The 22,317-nt window shown below is 40.0% G+C and overlaps 2 protein-coding genes across 5 annotated transcripts in view; one reads left to right on the forward strand and one right to left on the reverse strand.

Moving 5' to 3' along the window:
- Positions 1 to 3,350, forward strand: part of dpy19l3 (dpy-19 like C-mannosyltransferase 3) — a 68,366-nt gene extending 65,016 nt beyond the window's left edge. For all 4 annotated transcript variants that reach the window (XM_037534566.1, XM_017723302.1, XM_017723301.1 and 1 more), the window contains exon 19: positions 747 to 3,350. In XM_037534566.1, the coding sequence (XP_037390463.1) occupies positions 747 to 935 (189 nt within the window). In that variant the 3' untranslated portion in view covers positions 936 to 3,350. The remainder of the gene's footprint in view (positions 1 to 746) is intronic.
- A 1,952-nt stretch (positions 3,351 to 5,302) lies between these two features.
- The window catches only part of si:ch211-186j3.6 (neural-cadherin), a 374,937-nt gene continuing 357,922 nt past the window's right edge, over positions 5,303 to 22,317 (reverse strand). The window contains exons 32-33 of the mRNA XM_017723303.2: positions 9,028 to 9,182; positions 5,303 to 6,531 (exon numbers count right to left, since the gene is read on the reverse strand). Of these exons, the coding sequence (XP_017578792.1) occupies positions 5,965 to 6,531; positions 9,028 to 9,182 (722 nt within the window). The 3' untranslated portion in view covers positions 5,303 to 5,964. The remainder of the gene's footprint in view (positions 6,532 to 9,027; positions 9,183 to 22,317) is intronic.

Consider the following 22,317-nt stretch of genomic DNA (forward strand, 5'->3'; position numbering starts at 1 on the left):
GGTTTTAGGAATCTAAGCAAATTTTTTAACAATTTACTTCACAATCACAATATACATTAGAATAAAGTCATATTAGTTATTCAAAAAAACATAAAAACAATAAAAAGTAACAAGAATTTCTTGGGTCCATATTTTTCCTTGACACCTTCACAGCCACCACAGAGACTCGTTAATATCGTCAATTACATCATGAGCTCAATTTACTGAAGCACTGATTGGTCAAACCAGGAGCTGCTTTTTAACTACATATAATACTGGGCTTCCTCGAGGAGAGGCTTGGAGATGAAAAACACACTAACATCCATAAAATCACTATTTATATGTATCTTCTTTCGGCTGCTCCCTTTAGGGGTCACCACAGCGGTGACACATCATCTGCCTCCATCTTGCCCTATCCATTGCCTCCTCTACTTTCACACCAACCATCTCCATGTCCACCTTCACTGCATATATATATATATATATATATATATATATATATATATATATATATATATATATATATATATATATATATATAGTGAAGGTGAATATATATATATATACAATTATTAATTCATATTCTATACATTTTGTTTATTCAAATATTAACATTTTGCTCTGCAAATAAACACGTCCCACACAAAGAAATAGATTCTGAAAATGTGTCTGAGACTTTTGCACAGTACTGTAAATCTTGGTGTCATTGCTGATTATGCATGAGTACGTTGCAGAAAGCTGAGAAGTGTGCATGCTTTGTTCCTCAGATCATGGATGGGCCTGGTGAAAATGACCCTGACCTGGTCCCGGCCTCTCACCCGCGCTTCTGCCAGGCCATCAAAACCGGAGAGCCCCCATACTCCACCTTCTTCACCCGCGTGTTCCAGAACAAGACCTTTTACGTATACAAGCTGAAAAAAACCAAGAAGAAAAGCAAGGCAGACAGTGGCGTGTAGTGGGAGGCCAGCGATCTCGCGCCCAAAACCTCCTCCACATCAGCCCCCATCAAGGAGGCTGCCTGAAAGGAATGTTTAGTGAGTTTGTGATTGCAGTGGGGGGCCTCTGTTTGTGTGTGTATGTGTTTCGATAGAAGCCTGATTGGACCCGTATGGGCAGATGATGTGTACGAGCTTTAAGTTGCGTGGCCTAAAGCAACTGGAGCTCATGTTTAAATGAGAGAAAGAGAGAGAAAGATGAAAACATCTCCTGCTTGGTTTTCTCTTTCTTTTATTCTCTCTCTTTCATATTGTGCTCGAACTCTGATGTTTGCTCACGCTCATATGCTGAACCAGACCCTCATTTCTCCTTATGCTGTTTCTCCTTACCCAACTCCCTCTTTCACATACATACTGGAAAAATGGGTACCGAATATTTAGAAGGAAAAAAACACAAGAAGAAACAAGGAAAAAACCCTTTGATAATCAGAGATAGGAATCTATTTGAACTTTTGGGGTAATTATTGCCTAGCCTCGTGTTGTTTTTACATCAGCCAAGCTGTTGGCCTGTGCCATCTCTCTAGTTTCCAGTCCCGCAGTCGCAGCTCACTGTCTAGCTTTTAAATTTAATGAGAATGCTTTTTCATACACGCATCCACAAGCAGAGGTCCGGTGCTCTCTGTCTCTCTTTAACGGTGACTAATAAGAGCCGGTCCTGGTCATAGGTGCAGTGAAAGTGCCACAAATTCTCACTGTAATGCCCAATGATTCTAGCACTGTGAATATCATTGCATATTTGTTCTCTTTTAATTTGTGCTACTGTGTAATTTCGTGGCTGGCATGTCGCACTGAGTGACAGAAAATAACCTTTTATTTCTCTTTTTACTCTACAAATTCAGTTATCTTGGTAACACTGTTTACTTAGATTACAAGGATAGTTACATGCTGTTACGTTTAACCTTAATAATTATTATGTTCAGTTGTGTAGGTGATAATTGTGCAGAGTGAATTTGCCGAGATGTTTTACATGGGCTGATGTAATATATTCAGTGTTCTATGGAAGAAGTGAATGTCGTCATTTCTCGCAGCCCTTTCATTCCATTAAGGTCTTTACGAATGAGATGTGTGAAAGTGCCTTGTCATTTTCCTAATAGCCCAGTTGAGTTCAGTTTTTTAAAACTCAGAGCAACACCTTCAGGATAATCTGGTTTTATATTACTTCTCAGGCTATTTGAGGCCCAGAGCACTACTGAAATGTATTTTTTATGGATTGAACTATCATGCCCTAAATCCATTCTTTGATGTTCTCTTCAGTGTCTGCAACAATAATCCTTAAAAGACTTCCAGTGAAATATACGTGTATATAGATGCAATCGTGGTCAATTTTTTTAAAAAGGGACCCTCCGTTTGAGCTTCATGGAAAGTCTCTTTGTGAAATGGTGTGAATTTTTATGTGAACATACATGGTAATACTTTACTGAAGGGTGGCATCCATGAGGCTACAAAAGCCATTTATGACAACCGATCCAAAGCTGTATTAACATTTATAAAGGCTTATTCCAACAAGCACCAGCAGTTGACTAAAGCTGCTTTTCTCAGTTTCACCTACAGAAAGTCGTATGACAACTGACCATCGTTTGAATACTTTATAGTTCTTTATATAAATATTGGCATACGTCATTAGTCATGAAAATCACCTTTTAATGTAAGTATTACACTGATCCAAGAATTGTGATTCACTTTATTTAAACTTAGAAATAAACTGGAAAGGTTTAGGATTTTTACAAACTTTGAAGAGGAAGGTAAATTCGGTTAGGAAAATTGTTAGGATTCTGCCCTATTCATATTCAAGCAAATTTGAAACCATGTTAATGCATTTTTTCACAACTGGCATAAACCTATGTGAATGTTTAGAAAGGCTTATTAGTTGTCACAGAAGCTGCTTTAGTCAGTTTCACCTACAAAAGATGTTGCTTGTTTGAATAAGCTTTCAGAAATGATTATGAATATAAGTATAGGTCAGTAGTAATGAAAGGCATATATAGGTGTCATACAGTGTTACGGAATACACTTTCGGCCAGATTAATCTGTGGTACGAGGCCCCAGTATGCTGTACGTTTTGTTATGGTACAAGTGCTGTTGATTGTGGTGGAGTTTTTGAATCATATTCTTTACCCGTTTACATCAGAACCTTTATTTCAGGAGGATGTTAAAGGGATATTACTGAATTGTCGAAATCCTCAGGCATCATCGATAATTTGTTACGTGGGAAAAGCAGGGTGCTAAATTGCACTGGATTGATTGTGTGATATTTCGAGTGAATGACTAGTTGTACTATATCATTATCATCTGAAAGGTTTCTTTTCACTTGGTGAATGCCATTGTCAGTGTTCAGTGTTTTGCAGGTTTGTAATAAAAGAGGATTTGTACGGTGAATATTTTTTTGATTTGTTCATTATTTATATTCGTAGCCCATTGACTTCTTGCCTGCATGTACATCAGAGATTCTCTGACAAAAGTGTGCATTTCTTCCTAAGTGGTATTCTTTCCAGGCGAGGCTCTATTACAGACTAATTACTGCTCAGATTCCATGTCACAATACGTTCTTGTTATCGTCCCGGTACCTCTTAGTAAGTGAAATTTAAAAAGCTTTTAACAGAAAAGTTCACTTCCACCCAAAATGTGTAAATAATTGCTGAAATGATAATAGTAGTAAATAACTTTATTCATTGAGAAAGAAAAAAAAGCAAACATGTCAAATGATGCAAATACAAAACAACAAGATATTTTCACCGACCGAAAGGAATATGGCAAAAGAAAAAAGAAAGGGGGGGGGGGGGGGGGGGAAGGAGCTCACGTCTAACGGCAGAAGCAGTGTTCAATATTTCTCAAAAGGGATCTGATATTTCTTTCTGAAAAGCATAACTTCTGTTCAATATGTACAAATGAGGTAAAAACATTATTTCACAATATGCAGTACTATATAGTCATCACATAACTTAAAAAGTGGGCCTCTCATTTGAAATGAAGGTGGCACTGGTCTGCCTGCATGATAGGAACCCCTGGGAATTGGAAACAGACCCCTTTATATCTCTCATCGATCACTATTTTCCCTTCTGTTTACTATGTGTCCTTTTCAATCGCGTTACGAGGATGAATCGGAACCCCAGTCCGTTTGGATCCTTTATCTTGTGCATGAAATAGTGAGCACAGCGCTAGCAGAACCATTTCCTAGCCTCAACTTGAAAAGCTTATTTTATACTTGTGTTGCTGCCTTTGGAAAAATTGGCACTTTTGAGATCCATAATAAGAGTGACGACTCTTCTGTCGACTTCTCCAACTCCCATGATCCTTTGGTTCACAGCATGACAGCGAGCAATCAGTTCACATTAGGATTAGCTCTCTGATGTCTTTTAACACACTCCTACTCTCTGCAGCTGGACTGTCACGCTCCACATACGGCACCGCGCAACAAAAAACACTGAAAATAAGAAAAACGATGGAGGGAGGGGGCACAAACACTACCTCGGAATGCATAGAATACAAGGTTGGCATTCGAGTCCTCGCAGGGGGAGGCCACATGAATGTTCTGTATTCCATTTGAAGCAAGGGAGAAAGCGGCACGGAGAACCTTTGTGGCCCCCTCGCCCCGTGCTGCTTCATGCCGATGCCACACGAGCCCATTAAAATCGGACATGTTGAGGTGCTTTAGTGTCAGGGACCAAGGGTTCAATACATACACTGACTTCCGAATGTTCTGGCCTGAATTCACCTCGCTGCTGAGGTTCATCAGGTTTCTCGGCAGGGGCGCGTAATGCGATTGGAGGGGGAAAACGCTTGCTTTCAATTTCTTTTTCTTCTCTTTTTTTGGCAGGAGAAGAAATGCCATGGTGCTCTGCGGTAGAGTAAGCAGGTTTTGTTAAGGACATAATGCTCTCTAAAGGGAGCAAAATGGAGTGGAACCTCGGCACTAAGCTCCTACCACAAGGACCAACGCCTGTACTCAAATACAGCCTAGCTCTGCTTAATAACTTGATTGGATCTCGTACAAACAAACTACATGCACATTCCCATTCTTTCATTTCTTTAGCTCAGTCTCACCCAGTATGAATGTGTGCCATATTTACCATTGACTTAGCAAAGCTCTGCAATGGACTACTCGATTGCCGAGAGCCTCTATAGTGTCCTTCAGACTTCTCAACCTTGGCCTTCTGCTTTGTGTGTCCCAGACACATTTGTATTCCAACTAGTCCATCTCTCCCTTTTTGGGCTGGAGAGAAAGAGAGAAGGGGACACAATTTGTATTCCCGAGGAACGTCTTAGTAAAGGCTGAACAATAAGGCCGCTCTCTGCCTCGTTTTCTTTAGTGCTTCTAACACATCCTTTCATTTTTTTTCGCAGTCACTCCTTCCTCCCATTTATCCAAGTGAAAATTTACCAAGAGTGTGGTCTGAATAAAAAGAACAATCAGCTGCAACTGACTTCGGAGGTGTAACTGATGAACACAGTGGGCCACTTGAGACAGCACAGGTAGCAAACAGATTTAGAAAAGCAAACCAGCGAAGGCCACAGAAAAAACCCTTCCCATCCCGGACGACCAAGCACGTTCCCCTTTCAATCAAAAACACTTACAGAATACAGACATACAGGACAGCATATCAGGAAAGAACACGAACGGCCCTCCTCCTCCAATTCAAGTCACAAAGCTAATGAACGGCTTCCATTCCCATCATTGTCATCCACAAGTCAATGCTGTGAAGGTTTCCGCAGAATCCAGAAGTGCCATGTACAAATGCTCGTTTCGTTTTTGACTGGCACTTCCCATTTGCGGCTCATTGATAGTCGCCAGCTATGCCAGCCTGTCTCTTATCCTTCAGTCCTCGGGAGAAACGTTTTGTAAAGATTCACAATCCCAGACAAGGACAGAAAGCAAAGCAGGCCCCTCTCTCATTTTTATAAATTTGATTCTGGATCTGTCCTTGACAAGTTTTCCAGAAAAGGTCCTTCAAGGTTTTTCTTGCTGTGAACAGTGCAATTCCCCTCCATTCCTTCAGAGGTCACTAGCCTCTGCCCTCTCGTAAAGTGCTTTGAGCTTTTCGAAGCGTGGCCCCCACTCCTTCAGACAGTCATGGGTGCTGGTGGTGGTGCTGTCCTCCAGGCCGGACGAGCTGAAGGAGCTCAGTGAACCGGCCAGTGACCCTCCACCCTCCGTGGAGAAAACCTGGAGGGAGTCGAAGGGCGCTGTTTCCGGGTGCTGGTCAGCATCCCGGATGATCTCACACAAGTAACGTGCCAGATCCTGGCTGGAAAAGGACAGGCTCTTGCGGGACAGCTGGGCAGCCCGGCTGGTCCCGGGACCGGCGCACTGACCCTGGGCCGGGGTACGGATTGGTGGGACATCACGACGCAGGGTTGTGGTGGTAGTGGTGCTTGATGACATGGACGAGGTGCTGGTCGCAGTCAAGGCCCGGGATGGGGGGTCTGACTGGTGGAGGTGGTGCTGCTGCTGCTGCTGAGCCGGAGGGTGGTGATGAAGAGCCCGCGAGCGGCCATACTGCACAGACTGGGCCGGGCTGGGCTGCAGAGACTTCTGGAGTTCTGCCATGTCATAGGCATTCTAGGTATCAGAGGGAGAAGTGAAAGGTATAATTTGAGTTTATTTGAAAGATACATACATTTTTAAAACAATTGCTCAGCTAAACACACAAGTTTAAATACAAATGCAGCTGATCAGCTAAGACCAATGTCCAGAGATTACTACTTTATTATGCATTGAGGCTAGGAGGCTAACAAGTTATGCAGGAAAAGAGACCTTTGAAATTTTCTAGGAAACAACTTCATGTTCCCATTCCTTCATGCTTAAATAATTCTTTGCATGGTGAAATGGCCCCCATTCCTTCAAACAGTCATAGGTGCTGGGGGTGGTGCTACCCCTATCCCAGGTCTTGACAGCAACCAGCACCTCATCTATGCCATTCAGCACCAGCACCAGCCATCAGCAATGCCACTCCATTTTTCCACACCATGTTTCCTCAGCATGAAAAGTAAGACTAATTCCCATACCTGTGATATATTTTCAAACATTTTGATATTATATCTTGAGCAAGTGTCTGAAATTGGATTCAGGACATGCTGCTTCTTTAAGAGCTTCTTTATTAAAACACACTGATTATACATCATAAAAAAGAATGTCAGTAAACAAGAATGAGAACATATTCAGTGATTAATGCTTAAATATTGTCAGCATTACAAAATATTACCAAAGTTGGGTAAAATTGTTGAGCACATCTTCAACAACTTTAGGGGCATTTGTATAGTTTTCCTTGATAGATCATATTGAGGTTTGATGTATCATAAAAAGAGCTAAGGGAATGTAGAGACAATGAAACATATGGCCCTGAGAACATGAGGCTCTGGGAACTTAGGACGTTCTGAACATAGGGAACTGTGAACATTGGCCCCTTGTAACATAGGCCCCTGGGAACAAAGGACCCTTGGAACATAAGGCACAGGGGAAATAGGACCCACAAGACTCTGGGAACATAGGTATACTCATATTTGATCTATACTTTGGTTAATTTTTTATAGATGACAGCACATCATACAGTGTCAGAAACCAAGTTTGGAGTAGGTGGCTGATGATTTAGACATGAAGTTTGCACAGACTGGGTAGTTGACTGGGTAGTTGGGTGTAAGCTTCTAATACCGGGTAGTTACATTAGAATCGCAGCTCCAGTGCAAGAGTAAAGAGTAAAAGAATGTGTTGGCTGATTGACTAAATTTGGGTTGAGAGAATTGTGTAAATTTAAGTTAAATTAGATTTTTTTTTGCCAAACTGTCATTTTGAGAACTAATGTGGCACATCTTACAGCAGTTCCCTTTGACATAATATGAAATGTGCATTGTAGTAGCAAAACGAGTCTGCAGCACTTGATCCATGGGCTAATAACAGCACAATAGAAGGCACTGATAACGTAAGCGGCTGTGTTTGTCTTCATTACAGAATTCATTCTGCTGCTAACCGCTAATGGCATAAATCCTGATTCATGCTGCTAATGCTGAAGCCTGATTAGTTTCTGTGAGTGCACCTCTCTCTCCACCTGAGAGAAAGAGAGGGAGGAAGAAAGGAAGAGAGGGAGACAGCTCTCCGGGGATTGGGCGGCGGACGACAGAGTGAGCCGACTGCTAAGTTGACACAGTGAAACATGACGGCTCTGCAAGAGCCTCCTTTTTTTATGTAACATGGCATAATCGTTTCAGCATTAATCCAATTCAGCCGAAACTGATTCCCCTCGTTACCGCGAGGGCGCTTTCCGCCGGAGAGAAAAAGAACTTAAGCCTCGGGAGGATAAGATAGCAGGGGAGGAGAGGAGTGGAGAGGAGAGAGAGTGAGAGTGGAGTGGTGTGAGTGGTGCAGGTGTGGGTGTGCGCAGTAATTGATTACCTGATGTGTGAAGACTCATCTGATGAACTGTAGAGGATCAGAGTGCTACTGCGTGTGTGATAAGCATATTACAGGATTTTACATAAAGCGGAAATGACTGTGACAGTGGGGGATAGTGCGCCGCCATCAAACACTTCAGCTAAGATGAGAAAACGTTAAAACATCCTAAACTACCACCTGCTGTCGTCGGTTTCCTCATTTTTTTCTTCAAAACATTGCCACTTCTCTCACTCTTTTCTTCCACCCACTTTAGGGTGCACAAGATGAGAAACTTTCCTCCCCAGTGTATTCGCTTTCAGTAAAATGTCATGGGTAAAATGTCAAGCTGTCACGGTCGTTTCTGAAATGTTTCCTAGTTTCCAGTTTGTTAGGAAAATGGGAGACGGTGGGCTCCTAATGTTAAAGGTTGCCGTGGAGACAGGCACCTCTGTTTGAAAGACTGTCAAGATGACCGTGGTTGGGCGTTTTGGCTGGCCCTGTTGCAGGTCGTCAAGGTGACATGGTGCACTTGTTCTAAGTGCGTCCGTGTCTCTCTGTAACTCACTGTGACTTGCTGTACTAAAAAAATCTCAACATATCAGCCCATGGCAGTAGACATTCCCTGCAGTAAACTGCCACTGACTTTCTGCACATGTCATAAACCCTTCTGGAATAAGATTCTGCACTCACCTGGTCCTCCTCTCCACCTCCCTCTTCGTCATAGTTGAGCACGTTCTCCCTGATATCCTCCCAGCCATCATGGTGAGCGGAGACGTGGTACACCCCCTCTTTCAGGCCCTTGTAGCTCCGCCAGCGTGTGTACAGGAAAATCCCAAGCAGGAGAACTACAAATACAAGAAGCAGAAGTTCACACTTCAGCATGGTGCTGGGATCAGGGAATGCTATGCGCCAAGGTTTCCAAAATCATGGCAAACCAAATTTCCCTTGATTATAATGAACATGAGTAAAAAGTAGTTTCAAATTGTCCCGTTCACTCTCCAGTCCAGAATATAAAAGGAAAATAAAAGGCCATTCTGAAATAAACATGGTTTGTCATCACTACCATGATGAAAGAATACTTTTACATATGCCTGAACATTCGACCTGCAGCAGTTCACTCCGCCCATTCACGCTGAAACGATAAAGAGTGTTGTTACTGCAGAGCATCTATAGCAGAGTTACTACAGTGGATGATGCGTTAAACAGTTAAATGTAGTGCTATTTCTGGCTGGCAGGAAGCAATGAAGAATTTCAATGCTTCCAAAGAATTCCACACATCTGGCAGAAGTTCTTGAGGATTTTAGTCCGAACATAACATTTTGTGTCACACATTTTAACCAAGATTGGTTTTAGAATGAAGTTTAATGAAGTTTAAGGGCCAGTCACTCTGAATGGAGGTAATTTAAATTTACATATATGAGTAGTTACATCCAAAAAATGATATTTTTTCACTAAAAACTGATGCATTTTGCTTTGCAATAACAAATGACTCCAGGTTTGTAATTCTATCACTTCGTTTTTTTAAACTTAATACTGGAGCACACGTCACAGTATGCAAATAACCATTAAAAAAAACAATGCTACTGCCCCCTGGTGACGATGCCCCACTTGGCACTACAATGAGCAAAAATGAGTTTGAAATATGAGAATAGATGTTAGTTAAGGTTAGCTGTGTAAGGAAGTTAAAATCTGGAAAAAATGTTTTTATTTTGTTTGTTTTTGCTTGTTTATACCAGAAATGATCAATAATGCTAATTCCTGCTAGACTGTCTATGCGGCTCTCAGAGTTATATTAGTACCAAACTAATGTTGGTGAATGTTCACTTTGCCACACTGGGTTTATTATTACTCTACTTAAACACAAGGTCAGTTCAGGTGTCCATTCTGTCCATCCTTCACTGCTTTCATTCTGGTGAGCTTCTTTCTATTCGTGTTTGTATGCTGAGACTATAAGGCAGAAAAGGCTTGTTGGGAAGACATGCATGTGTTAAATTGGTGTTACTGGAATTGTTTTAAAAGCTACATTTGGGTCACAGTAGTATTAAGGTGACAGACGGACCTTATCTGTTTACTTTTTTGCGTCCTAGCTCCCATCTTCTTTGTTACTCTTTAAAGGCACAGTAGCAAATTGGCCTGCTTTAGTTAAAAAAAAACAACAACAGTAAAATAAAAGAAAAAATGCATATGGGCACTTTAACTTCTACACTGAAGCCTATTAGCATTTTCTTCTGCTGTGCGGCAGGTAATGTTGGCCTGGCGTTGAAGTGATGTTATGTCGGCGTATCGGCTGTACAGAGATAACAGTGCGGCTTCAACATGGAGACAGTAACTCAATACGAGTGGAGCACCATGTCAAGAGCTTCTGGCTGAATCAATCCTCCCTGGCAGCAGATTGACCTTTAGAGTATATTATACAGCTCTCCAAACTTCACTCTTCTTACAATCTGGCCTTCCTCAGTACACTTTCTCACACCCTCACTCCCTCTTCCCCTTTCTCTCTCTCTCTCTCTCTGTCTCTCTCGCCCTCACTGTCTCTCTGCTGTTTGTTTTTTCTCAGTTTTGATGCCTTTTCTCCTCCTTTTCCTCCACGTAATCCCCTTTGCCTGTGACTCACTCTATTTTTCATTCTGTTTCCCCTTCTCCATTCCACGGGGTCTTTCTCTGTGTTGCTTCTGTTTTCCCTCATGCTGTTTCTCACTTGACTTTTCCATTTATTGCTTTTTCTTGGTCAATATGAGCTCTAGGCCTTATATGTACTATACTTTCTATGTTGCCACTGCAAGGTCAGATGCTCCAGCCTTGTGACCCTCAGATAGACAAATAATAATAATGTTAATCTGAGGCATGAAAGCCCATTCAACCTAATCTCTATTTGCTGCACTCTGAATTACATGGTCAGTTCCCATAGACAATTATTTTGACATTTCGCTGTACTTAGTAAAGGAACAGAAAATCTGACCCAAAACAATTTTGGAATACAAGCCATTGGGCAGATACTTCTGGGCAGATAAATCTGGGTTATTGAAACATAAAAAATAGCCACTCCTTACATTGTTTTGCATAGCTTTACAAAGATAAGAGGTTTTGTTATGATAGCAACATAATCGTAGTTACTTAAAAATAAGTTTTAAAACTGGATTGTAACCAATAAGACAAAGTCAAAGGGGTTAACGGAATTGTGTCATGTCTTTCAACCTAATCTGATAAACCTAATTGTTACATTTTCTTTGGGATCAATAAAAGAAGTATCTGTCTGTCTGTCTGTCTGTCTATCTATCTATCTATCTATCTATCTATCTATATATCTACTGCAACTCTATCATATATAAATAAATAAATAAATACATATAAACAAAAAACAGAAATCCAATGACTCAAAGCGCATTTATAATAGAAGCCAATTGGCAGGTGTTTTGACAGGTGTTTGGCTTCGATATATGTGTATTTCAAGTTGATATATTTTCCATTATTTTAATTACAGGAAAATTTTAATAAACAGTAAAATACAGATGCAGTAGGAAAGTACTGGAGGGTTATTAAAGATCAAAACATGCCTTTCTGGTTCTGTATTATACCAAAAAAGGTTCATTCACTTGAAAAATAAAGGTGACAGAAAGGGTTCTTTGCACAATGCCACTGAGGAACTGTATTTGGTAATCTGAAGTGATGGTTCTCAAACCATCAGTTCTCAAGGCCCTTCAGAAACAATTTTGCTTCAATCCAACTTGCAATGTGGGTAGAGCAAAATGGTCACCCATCTGAGGGCACCTTTCAGTGAATGGTTTAGATGGTTTCAACTGGAGGTTGTTTACTACAGAACCTATGAAGGACCCTATTTTAGACATAAGGTAAGTGACCATATGACACAGATGCTGAGAGTTTAGGTTGAACATAGTGGAGTATTCCTTTAAACCCAGTGACCCAGAGAGTCAATACACATTTAAGAATCCAACAAAAGATGAGAACACAACAGCATTAAGGGAGACACCCACACTAAAGTATGTGGAGCTGTTAGCCTGCTAGGTAAGCTAATAATCACAATATGGAACTTCTAATATTGTTGTATTCATCTAATATAAGTGTGGTCTCCCCTGATGCTGCTGTACTTTTCCTTATAGTTTCTCATCTTGTGTTTGTTTCCTATATGCTGTTGTGTTCTGACTCACTAGTCACCGTATATTAAGTACTCAAATAAGTGTCTATATGCTGGAGATACAGAAACCCCAACAGTCATTTAAACAGGCTTGAGCAAAAACTGCAGAAGAAGCATGAGCTCTCCTCATCCACAGAGAAGACAAGAGCTTTTTCAGTTCACCAAGTGACCATGGTGACAAGCGCAATCCTCTGGTGAAGACGGCATCAACAAAAACACTCAATTATTGTGTCAGTGCCTGACAACTCGAAATACTCAGCGTATTTGTGTACTTGACAAGAAGCCGGGCAGAACAAATACAAATCTATACTTCACACACACACACATGCACAACCATGCATGTACACACACAAACACACACACACACACACACACACACACACACACACAATCTCTCCCGTCTTTGGCAAACATGCTTCAAACAAATGAACATCAAATATCTATCCTCTTTAGAGATTTGTCATGCTGTGTTGGTGCCAAAGGAAGGTGCATACCCAGAGAGAAAAGCCATTTTTAGCTCAGTTTGCTCTCCTAATCACTGCAAATAGGGAGCCTGGCTCACATTCAAAGAGAACGAGCGCTTAAAAAAAAAAGCAGACTGCGTTCAAAGGGAAAGGTGGAGAGCAGCCCACTAATTGAATCGCTTTTTACATGGACAACTAGTCGAGCCACATTTATGAGAACTTTTCTCTTTTCTGGTCCAGTCACGCAGGCAGCGCCTTATCAAAGCTAAAATGGACAGTTCCAGCAAAATCACTGTCATATTTTGACATCTGGTTCGTGTTAAAGCACAACGCAGCTCGATTTTGTCAAGCATCGTATGAAGGATGACAGGATGTTCAGTATACCATAAGGAGTATGTCTCTGCATGTCTGTTGATCTGAAATGACACTAATGCGGTGCATCTAAATTTAGAAAAAGCACACTTTTGTAGCTTTTTCACAAATACTCAACATATCCAAATGTTTGTAGACACCTGGTCATGTAAAGTTTGGCAGTGAGGATTTGATTTGCAGGCACAACGGCTCAGATCAGGTAAATGCATAATTTTCTGCATAATTAAATGAGTCAGATGTAAAGAAAGTCATGCAGAGTGGTTTAATATGAAATTGAATATGAAATGCTCCCTTTAAGAGAACAATACAGAGTCAGAGCTGTTCACAGTACACTGTACAGTGGTGAGTGGAACCAGACTTCTGTGTTGAGATAAAAGCTTATCCTAAAACTTTAAAAAAAAACAAACATTTGTTGCCAGGCACATGCGCAGAAAGTCCTTTTGCCCTCATTTGCCCGAATCTGCATGACTTCTCAATGAAAGAATTATGCAGAAACTTTGAAAAAACAGTCAAATTCCCCATTAAAGTAGCTGAGTTCACTAATAAGAAGTGGTGTCTGCACATTTTTGGATTTATACTGTATTAAGCAAAGATAACCAAACTTTAAAGGCAGCTCTAATGCTGTGGATCTATCCATTCACTTAGCAAGTGCCGGTTTGTCTTCCTTTTATTCCATCGACAAAAAGTTATTTAATCATTTAGTGCAGCTACAAAGCTGATAAAAAAACTGCTAAAATCGTCAGATAAAACAAGATACACTCTCTTGTGTGGTACTGGAGCCCTCTGGGTGAAAAAGAGAGAAAAACAAATCCATTTTTCCATCTGAGTCAAAAAGAGTTTTATTACATTACAAAAAAAAAATATATATATATATCTTCTTATATATATTGCTGTATGGCTCCACATAGAATGATTTTTTCAGTGGACTTTTAAGTGAAGAGTTATGAGAGATTTTTGAATGAGTTCTGCAAGCATTACTGAGTGAGAAGTTTCTGTGCTGGACTGCTTTCTCCATCGATCTGCAGGCCTGAGATATGACCACACAGGACTTCCCAGCAGCCCCTGAGACACAGGCCTGGCCTGTGTTTGATCAAGAAAACAGAGTCTGAGTGGGAGAAGGCTTCGTGCCTGTGTTCACTGTGTAAATCATAACAAAATCTCAAGACTTCCAAAATGATGGCATTACAGAAGAAAGAGAAATGTCATTAACTTTAACGCAGGCTAATGTGAAGAGATCACAAGTCATTTTGCGACAATTCTTTGTTGGTCCTTTTATGATTAAATGTTCACGTAAATATCAACTGGTGTTTTCATATGGTATAAAAAAAAATATTTTTGTGATATGATATGAAATGTTTAATGATATGGGGTTTCAGTAAGATGGGGTTTAGTACTTTTTGGTGCTTTTTAAAAAATACTTGTTAATTTGTGGTGGTGAACAGTAACTAAGTAAATGTAATTAGTTATTGTACTTAAGTAGGTTTTTTGTGTATCTGTACTTTACTTAAGTATTTCCATTTTGGGTGACTTTTTACTTTCACTCCACTACATTTCAAAGTGAAATATCTGACTTTTTACTCCACTACACTTTGAAAAATCTGTCATTCCTTTTGGTTTCTGTGTGTATAAAAACAGTCAGGGTACAGCAGTTGCTTGTTTTGACCTGTTGGACATAGAGTGTCTATTCAACATAAATGATGAACTAACCTAACTTTGTGTAAATAAACCACAATATAGAAATATGTCCACATATATGCAGTTGTGACAGGCGTGTGCCTCTTTTTCCTGAATTTATCCAAACACTTTCATTTTATAGTAAATTTGTTTTGGCTAGTTTATGTTTATGAACAGAGACCTGCAGATGAAATATAGTAAAGGAAACTCATTTGTGAACCTGTGATTAAAGCAAGTTTTTATTGAACTTGTAACTAAGTTGTAAATAAATCTTAAACTGAAACATTGCTTGTTCACAAAAAGTTTGTCTTCAGTGTTTGGTGCTTATGATAATTTGAATAGACATCAGCGTCAGACTAATAAATATTCTGATAAAAGATGAAAAGTGACACTAGAGAATTTTCACCTAAAATGAGTTGATGAAGCAAGAACCTTCTTATAAAAATTGTAACAGGACATTAAAAACATAATTCATCTTTTAGTACTTTTACTTTCGATACTTAAGTACATTTGAAGGCAAATACTTTTGTACTTTTACTCAAGTGGAGGTCTAAAGGGAGGACTTCTACTTTTATTGGAGTAATATTTTACCTTGGGTATCTTTAACTCAAGTACATGATATGTGTACTTTGTCCATCACTGTTAATTTATTGCGACAGTTAACAAAACTGCAAGTGTCCACCATATGCACCTTTGGGATTTAAATGGTACACAAAAAGTTTCTTATGCACAGGATTAAATTCTCCTCTCTACAAGTTCTCTGCCGTTAGTCTGTTAGCTTTGTGCTACCTACTCAGCCTACTCTAGTGACGGCAGAATATACCCAGCTATGAAGAAAACATAACGTGTAAAGAGAATCTGTTAGCAGTAACCAGTGATGTTCAGCTGCCTGTTCTTCTGAGGGCAGTTTAAGGCCACTTCAATGCTGACTTTGTCATTATGATGCCACGTTCGCATGGCTGCTGAAGCTCTGCACTTTTGACGCTCATGACATCACAGTTCTTGCTGTACTTTCATCTTTACTTGGCTGTATTTTTTTCAGCTGCCCTTTCAAGTACCAGAAATCCTGAAGTTGTGGCAAATTGTTTTGAACTACTTCACAAACAAGGACGACCAGGGTAGAAATGGAAAGATTTCTATAAATGCTGGCAGATAAAGAAAACTGCTTTTCCCTCTGTTGTATTTTCTACCACAGAAACTGGAATCAAGGTAAGAAACATTTATGAGTGAAATAAATTTGTCGTCAGTAGCCACTGTACATATATCACTGTTAGCCGTTAGCTTAAAGACTGTCTAAAGTAGGCCACGCAATAAAATAACTATCTACCACACTATCCTACCTCATAAACTAGTGAGCAGAGTAGTACTTTGTTGTTGAAACCATTCATTTCCATTCGCCTTGGGTTGTTCTGCTTCATTAATTGTAAAAATAAACTGTAAACAAAAGCTGCTGGTGGCATTAGCCATGTTGACAGCTGTAGCTACAGGTTAGCAATGCATGTTAGCTTGAGAATGCAGTTTTGAGGAGGAACATGAAAGTAATCCTGGAGTAAAAGTTCATATTAAAAAAACAAAACTATCACAAAACAATGCCTCAAGCAATCAAGCAATGTATTCATAACCATTTTGTGTAATCGCTTAACGAGGTGTAGCTTTTAGAGCGATTAAATGCTTCAGACATCTGGTTCATAGTACTGCAATGGTGAACAATTCTGACTCTGTAAATTTCTCTAGAAAGGCACAATTCACACCGAACCATTCTGAATGATTTTGTTTGCATCTAAACCATTAAACTGAGTAATTTTGCCAAATCGGTGGAGTTGCCCTTTAAGAACAATTTAAACATGGTTCTATATAGCACCAAAAATAGTTCCACTATTGAAACAAGTGAAAGAAGCTTTTTCGTAGTATATTAGAACCAGTTTTGCTGAGTGTATTTATTTTACCTCTCTCGATTTTTCTCTTTCCTCTGTTGTCCTCATTTCCTTCTCTCCCTTATTTCTCCTTTTTCTCCTCTTCTCCCTTCTCTCTCTCTCTTTCTCTCTCTCTCTCTGGATAAACTCCTATTCACTTGCTGCATACTCATGAATTTGGATTCTCATTCTTCTCCCTTTCTCTTTATCTGTTCACTCCTTCCTTTTCTCTGAATCCTCTCTCTCCCTCATCTAAACCAGTCATCCTTCTCTCTCTCCATTTCCATCACCTATGCTCTCACTTCTCTGTCTCTCACTTTGTCACCCTCCCTCTCCGCTCTGCTCTCTGTGGCTCTGTCTGCTATCTACAGTAGCTCTGGATCCATAAGCTAGCCCACTGTTTCTCTGGGGACAGAGCATCTACAGGCAAATCCTTTGAGAACTTTTAATGCGCCAAATCGGCACCAGCATGAGACACATCTGACATTTACCGCCGTCCGAAATACTGTCTAATCTCCACACACACACACACCTACACACACAGGTCAGTATTTATACAGTGTAAGGACTTAGGGTCTTATGTACACTGTATGTCCAAAAGTGCCAGACACTCCTAATTAATGAATTAATCTCCTTTAAGAAGTGCCTAGTGCTGACACAGCACATAGCTTCTATAATCTCCTTTATAAAGCACTGCCAAGACAATGAGACACTCTGGAGCAGCCACACATGAGCCTAACATCACCGTGCCCAATGCCAGTGTCAGCTAGACAGGTATGAAGACCCCCAGCATTGGGCTGTGGAGCAGTGGAACTGCATTTGCCAGAATTTTCTGGCTCCATAAAGTACATTTGGGATGTGATGGAGTGATCCAGAACTAACCATCCAACATCAGTACCTGACCTCATTAATGCTCTTTTGGCTGAATGCAATCAATTGTATGTATGTCCTACACTCAGATTCATGCCACATATGTATGATATATATGTGGTGGGTATGTATGTATGACATTAAATGTATGAACCTATAAAAATCACAGCATACATTGATTTTTGAATTTTGAAAAGAAAAAACATTAACAAACAAGTTCTTCATGTAAAGATCACTGAGATCCTCAACCGGCACTGAACAGCTTGTATTTAAACATGTAGAGCTGTGGTTTTCAATCTGTGGGCTGTGGTGGTACTGCTAGGGGTCTGCTGGCTATCAGTTTTGTTTTAACTGCAATAATGTGTTATATTTTCAGTGAATGTAAAATGTTTTTCGTCTTTTTGTCTGGATAAATGATCAAAACGCTCTTTCAGGAGGAAGGATCCTCAGGCTGGCCCTTCTAGAAGTGAAGCAGTCAGTGTATTCTAGACTAAGAAAACTGAATATCAGTGAAACAGAAAATACAGCTGGGAGAACCAAGCACTGGGCTGTTTCTTCAGAGGTTTTTTCAAAGGAAGCTTTGAGACCCAACAATTTACATCATCACTTGGAGACTAAACGTAGCAAATATGTATCTAAACCTGTCAAACTGGGGCAGAACTCTGTTTGCAGCTTTCTCCTCTTCAGCCTGACCTGCAGCCCTCGGTAGCTGCCAAACTAAATTATGATTTGATCAGTAAAATCTTATGGGCTGCTAAAGCTTTTCTGGTTGTTTGTGTGAGCAGAGAGTTGCACAAAGTCTGGGTCCTTTGATGTAGAGAAAGGACTATTTAATTCTGTTTGAAGGTTTTGTTGATATTCAATAATGATAGAAATAAACTTTCAGTTTCCAGTCTTGACAACAGCATCCATACCCTGAGACTGAGACAAGACAAGACCAAGAGTCCCAGACAAGACCAACACTGTTAATTTATGATCTGAGCAAGTACTACAACAGTAGTAATATATATATATATATATATATATATATATATATATATATATATATATATATATATAGATAGATAGAGAGAGAGAGAGAGAGAGAGAGAGAGAGAGAGAGAGACTCACCAGTTGAATTTTCAGTTTTCTCATCTATTTCCTTTTATCAGTAACAGCTTTTTGAGAGCTACACATCCTTTCAGACCCACCGTGTTGAGATGTCAGATTTTTCAGTTTATGCAGATATGAAGCAAGAGTGGAGCTTGATTTTCTTCTGTCTCTCAAAGATGAAAGCTTTAAGTGCTGATTGTCTGATGGTGACAGCAGAATATCCTTAAGTTATCTTCTCTGAAATTGTATTCAGTGATTCATTAAACTGTTTGAAAGTGGGTAAATGTGTGTTTGCAGTATGCAGGCCCACACATGTTGTTACAAAGATGCTTTAAAAGGCAGTGTCCAGACACCCACTTGTCCAGACACTCACTTATCCAGACACTGCAACACCATTGATTGCACACCATTTCGTATTTAGTAGACTCTCACACACAGACAAACATACATGGTCTGCAGTCTGCAGATCCACAGCTGCTTTGCCTCAGTAAACAACTTGGGTATGAAGAAAAAAAAAAATGAAAAGGGAATAAATCCAGCAGGCTGGAACAGATATGCTGTGAAGGTGTGACATACTGGATTCTGCTTTACTTGTGTAGATACATGTGTGTGCGCTGAGGACATTGCTTCTGTCCTCCACTCTTGCACTTAGGCTAGATTAGGCAGCACTGAGTACGAAGCCTGGTTGCCATGGCATCAGAACACTGTGGTCTTCTAATGACGTTACTTGGCAGCGCACATTACTACACTTATACTCTAGAGTCTTTAGAGAAAGAACATGAACTGTCGTTCAGAAGTTTACAGGTCAGACAGGTCAGACATACTGACACACTGATGAAGATTGCATACTGAGTAACAGGTGAAGCTTACATACATATATAAATATCTAAGAAGTGCAGACTTAAAATATAACTAAGGTTGCTCGTGTGTGAGTGATAGAGCACAGTAGTAGTTTCAGTAGTGAAACTGTTTATACAAGTCCTTTGTACAATGAACTTTTCCAAGCTCCACCCACATATATGTTCTTTTGCAGCGACTGTTGCGAGGATGTCTGCATATTGTTCTATCCGTCTTGACCATCTGAACCTGGACTGTTATGACCACGACCCTGGATTTGCCCTTAATAAAAATCGCTTATCGCTCCCCTTCGCTACAGCCTTTAAGACTAATTCTAAATAAATGAGCTCTAATTATAATCAGCTGCCTTGCATTGTGCCCCGTTAAGAAAGCAGGCCTAGGATTAAACACTCCTTATAACTTCAACATGAACAGGTGGAGCTAAAGTGCTGTTTGCAGAAATATATACTTAAATGCACTAATGTTAGCGACATGGCAATACACTGAACTCAAAACAGGATGTTTCTACAGTCGAACTTCTTTGTCTGTCCATATAGACTAAGGGGTGAACACTAGTTTTGCATACATTAACAAACCTTTTTATTTTTAAAAATGGATAAAAATGAATTTTCCCATGATGTGGCTCCTTCGTATACACACACTAAATGCATGCTAGAGCGTGGCTTGGATTTCTGCCAACATTTTCTAAAGCTTGTCCAACCTTGCAAGAGGAGCTATGAAAGAATGCGTTTGTAGGAGGAGCATGGATGTTTAAACAGCTTTATAACATAGTGATAGATGCTTACAAAGGAGGACATGAACTATGGGAATAGTTTGACTTGCTGCTAGACTGAAATGGTTAATAAGCACTGTAGAGAATGTTCTGCCATTTCTGTAATGAGGTAGTGTCTGTGCAATATGTGCGAGTGCATGATAAAGTAAGCAAATAAATAAATAAATAAATAGAGAATGTTGGATGCAATTAACACATCCATATAAGCATTCCGCCACAGCTCTAATCTGAGGAATACAAAATATATAGACTGATCTGCTTTCAAAGGCCAAGTGCGAGTTCAGCTCAGAGGGAAAGCATTACAGTGCCATGTCATTACAACACTGCTTGCACTGTGTGCATTGCACTCTTTTCCACCACGGGAATGCCAGACGCATTAGCACTGAGTCACATTTAACTCTCCAAATCAGGACCAAAATAATAATAAAACAGGCTCACTGTTTCACATTCTCACTCTTTTGGCCTGAGAGCGGTGAGTACATCTTTCTGATTTTAGGTGTTTTGCTGCTATACATCTGCATAACTCTGATGTAAAGTCTCTTGTTTACTGTCACATATAGCTGGCAGAAGCTCTCCACTGAACGTTCACACTTTCTGTAACACATACAGAAACCTGCAGTGTCTTAATGACTTTTTCAAGGGAAATTTCACTAGCTGTTTTTTAAAGTACTGCATAATTATCTCATTAAGATGTAAACTCATTCAGTGTGGTTTGATGTAAAGTGCTACATTCTAGAAAAAGAACTTTCCACCTCAAAATTCACAGAGGTGATGATGGGAACCAGACACCCAAAGTGCTTAACACGCCTAAGAGTTCCCTCACACAAAGTTACTACAGGAAATGGTTATGACTGTGCAGCCTGATGCCTGAGACACTGGTTTGGAACTCACGTGAGAGCAGGGGTCAATTCACCCCTGCTCTCTCGTGAGTATAATGCTATGTTGAGAACCATTTACTTAACTAAACAGTGGAAAAAAAACCTTTGGCATCTTATTCATAACCATATACCTAGGCATAATGTTCCCGCAGTGTGACAATGTCTGGGGAAAAATGTGGCTACACATTTAATCCTAAGAGTTACCATTCAGTGTTTTTGCTGTATGATGAACGTCAGGCAGTAAATATGTTACAGTCTTTGTTTTTAGCTGTTCTGCTGTCTTTACAAGAGATTTGAGAGATTTTCATTAAGCTTAAACTAGGCCATAGTTAGGATCTTCCAGCAGGACAGTGATCCAAAACACAGTTTAAAAGCAACACAAAAATGGTTAACTGACCACAGAATTTATTTGCCATAGCTACCCCAGTCCCCTGACCTAAACCTAGAACTTGATGAGCTGAAGAGGACAGTCCACAGTGTGAGCCTCGGAAGCTGAAGCATCTGATGAGGTTTTGTATGGAGGAACAGGCTCAGATCCTTTGCCATGTGTTCTCCAGTCTCATTTAGCATTAATAGAAGAAAACTTAGAGCTGTCATCTTTGCAAATGGAGGCCACACAAAGTATTAAATGAAGGGGTGCCAATAATTCTGGCACACACAGATGTGAGAAAAATGCTTATCTGCTAATAAGATTTAGTTTTTTTAAAAATCATTGTAAGATAATGTTAGATTTTTGTTATTATTTTGACTGAAAGGTCAAAAGGATGCACAATAGTGAATGTTTTTACAGCCGGTTTCCTGCCCAAATTTATATCTATAATTATACAATGTCAGAAAAATCCTGAGGCAAGTGTATGATGATGCATGCAGTTTGCCTGGTGCTGGTGCTTATAAGCTTCCATTACTTGTTAGCTACATTAGCCTCATAGCTCCA

The sequence above is a fragment of the Pygocentrus nattereri genome, chromosome 25, assembly GCF_015220715.1.
Source record: "Pygocentrus nattereri isolate fPygNat1 chromosome 25, fPygNat1.pri, whole genome shotgun sequence".
Classification (NCBI taxonomy): Eukaryota; Metazoa; Chordata; class Actinopteri; order Characiformes; family Serrasalmidae; genus Pygocentrus; species Pygocentrus nattereri.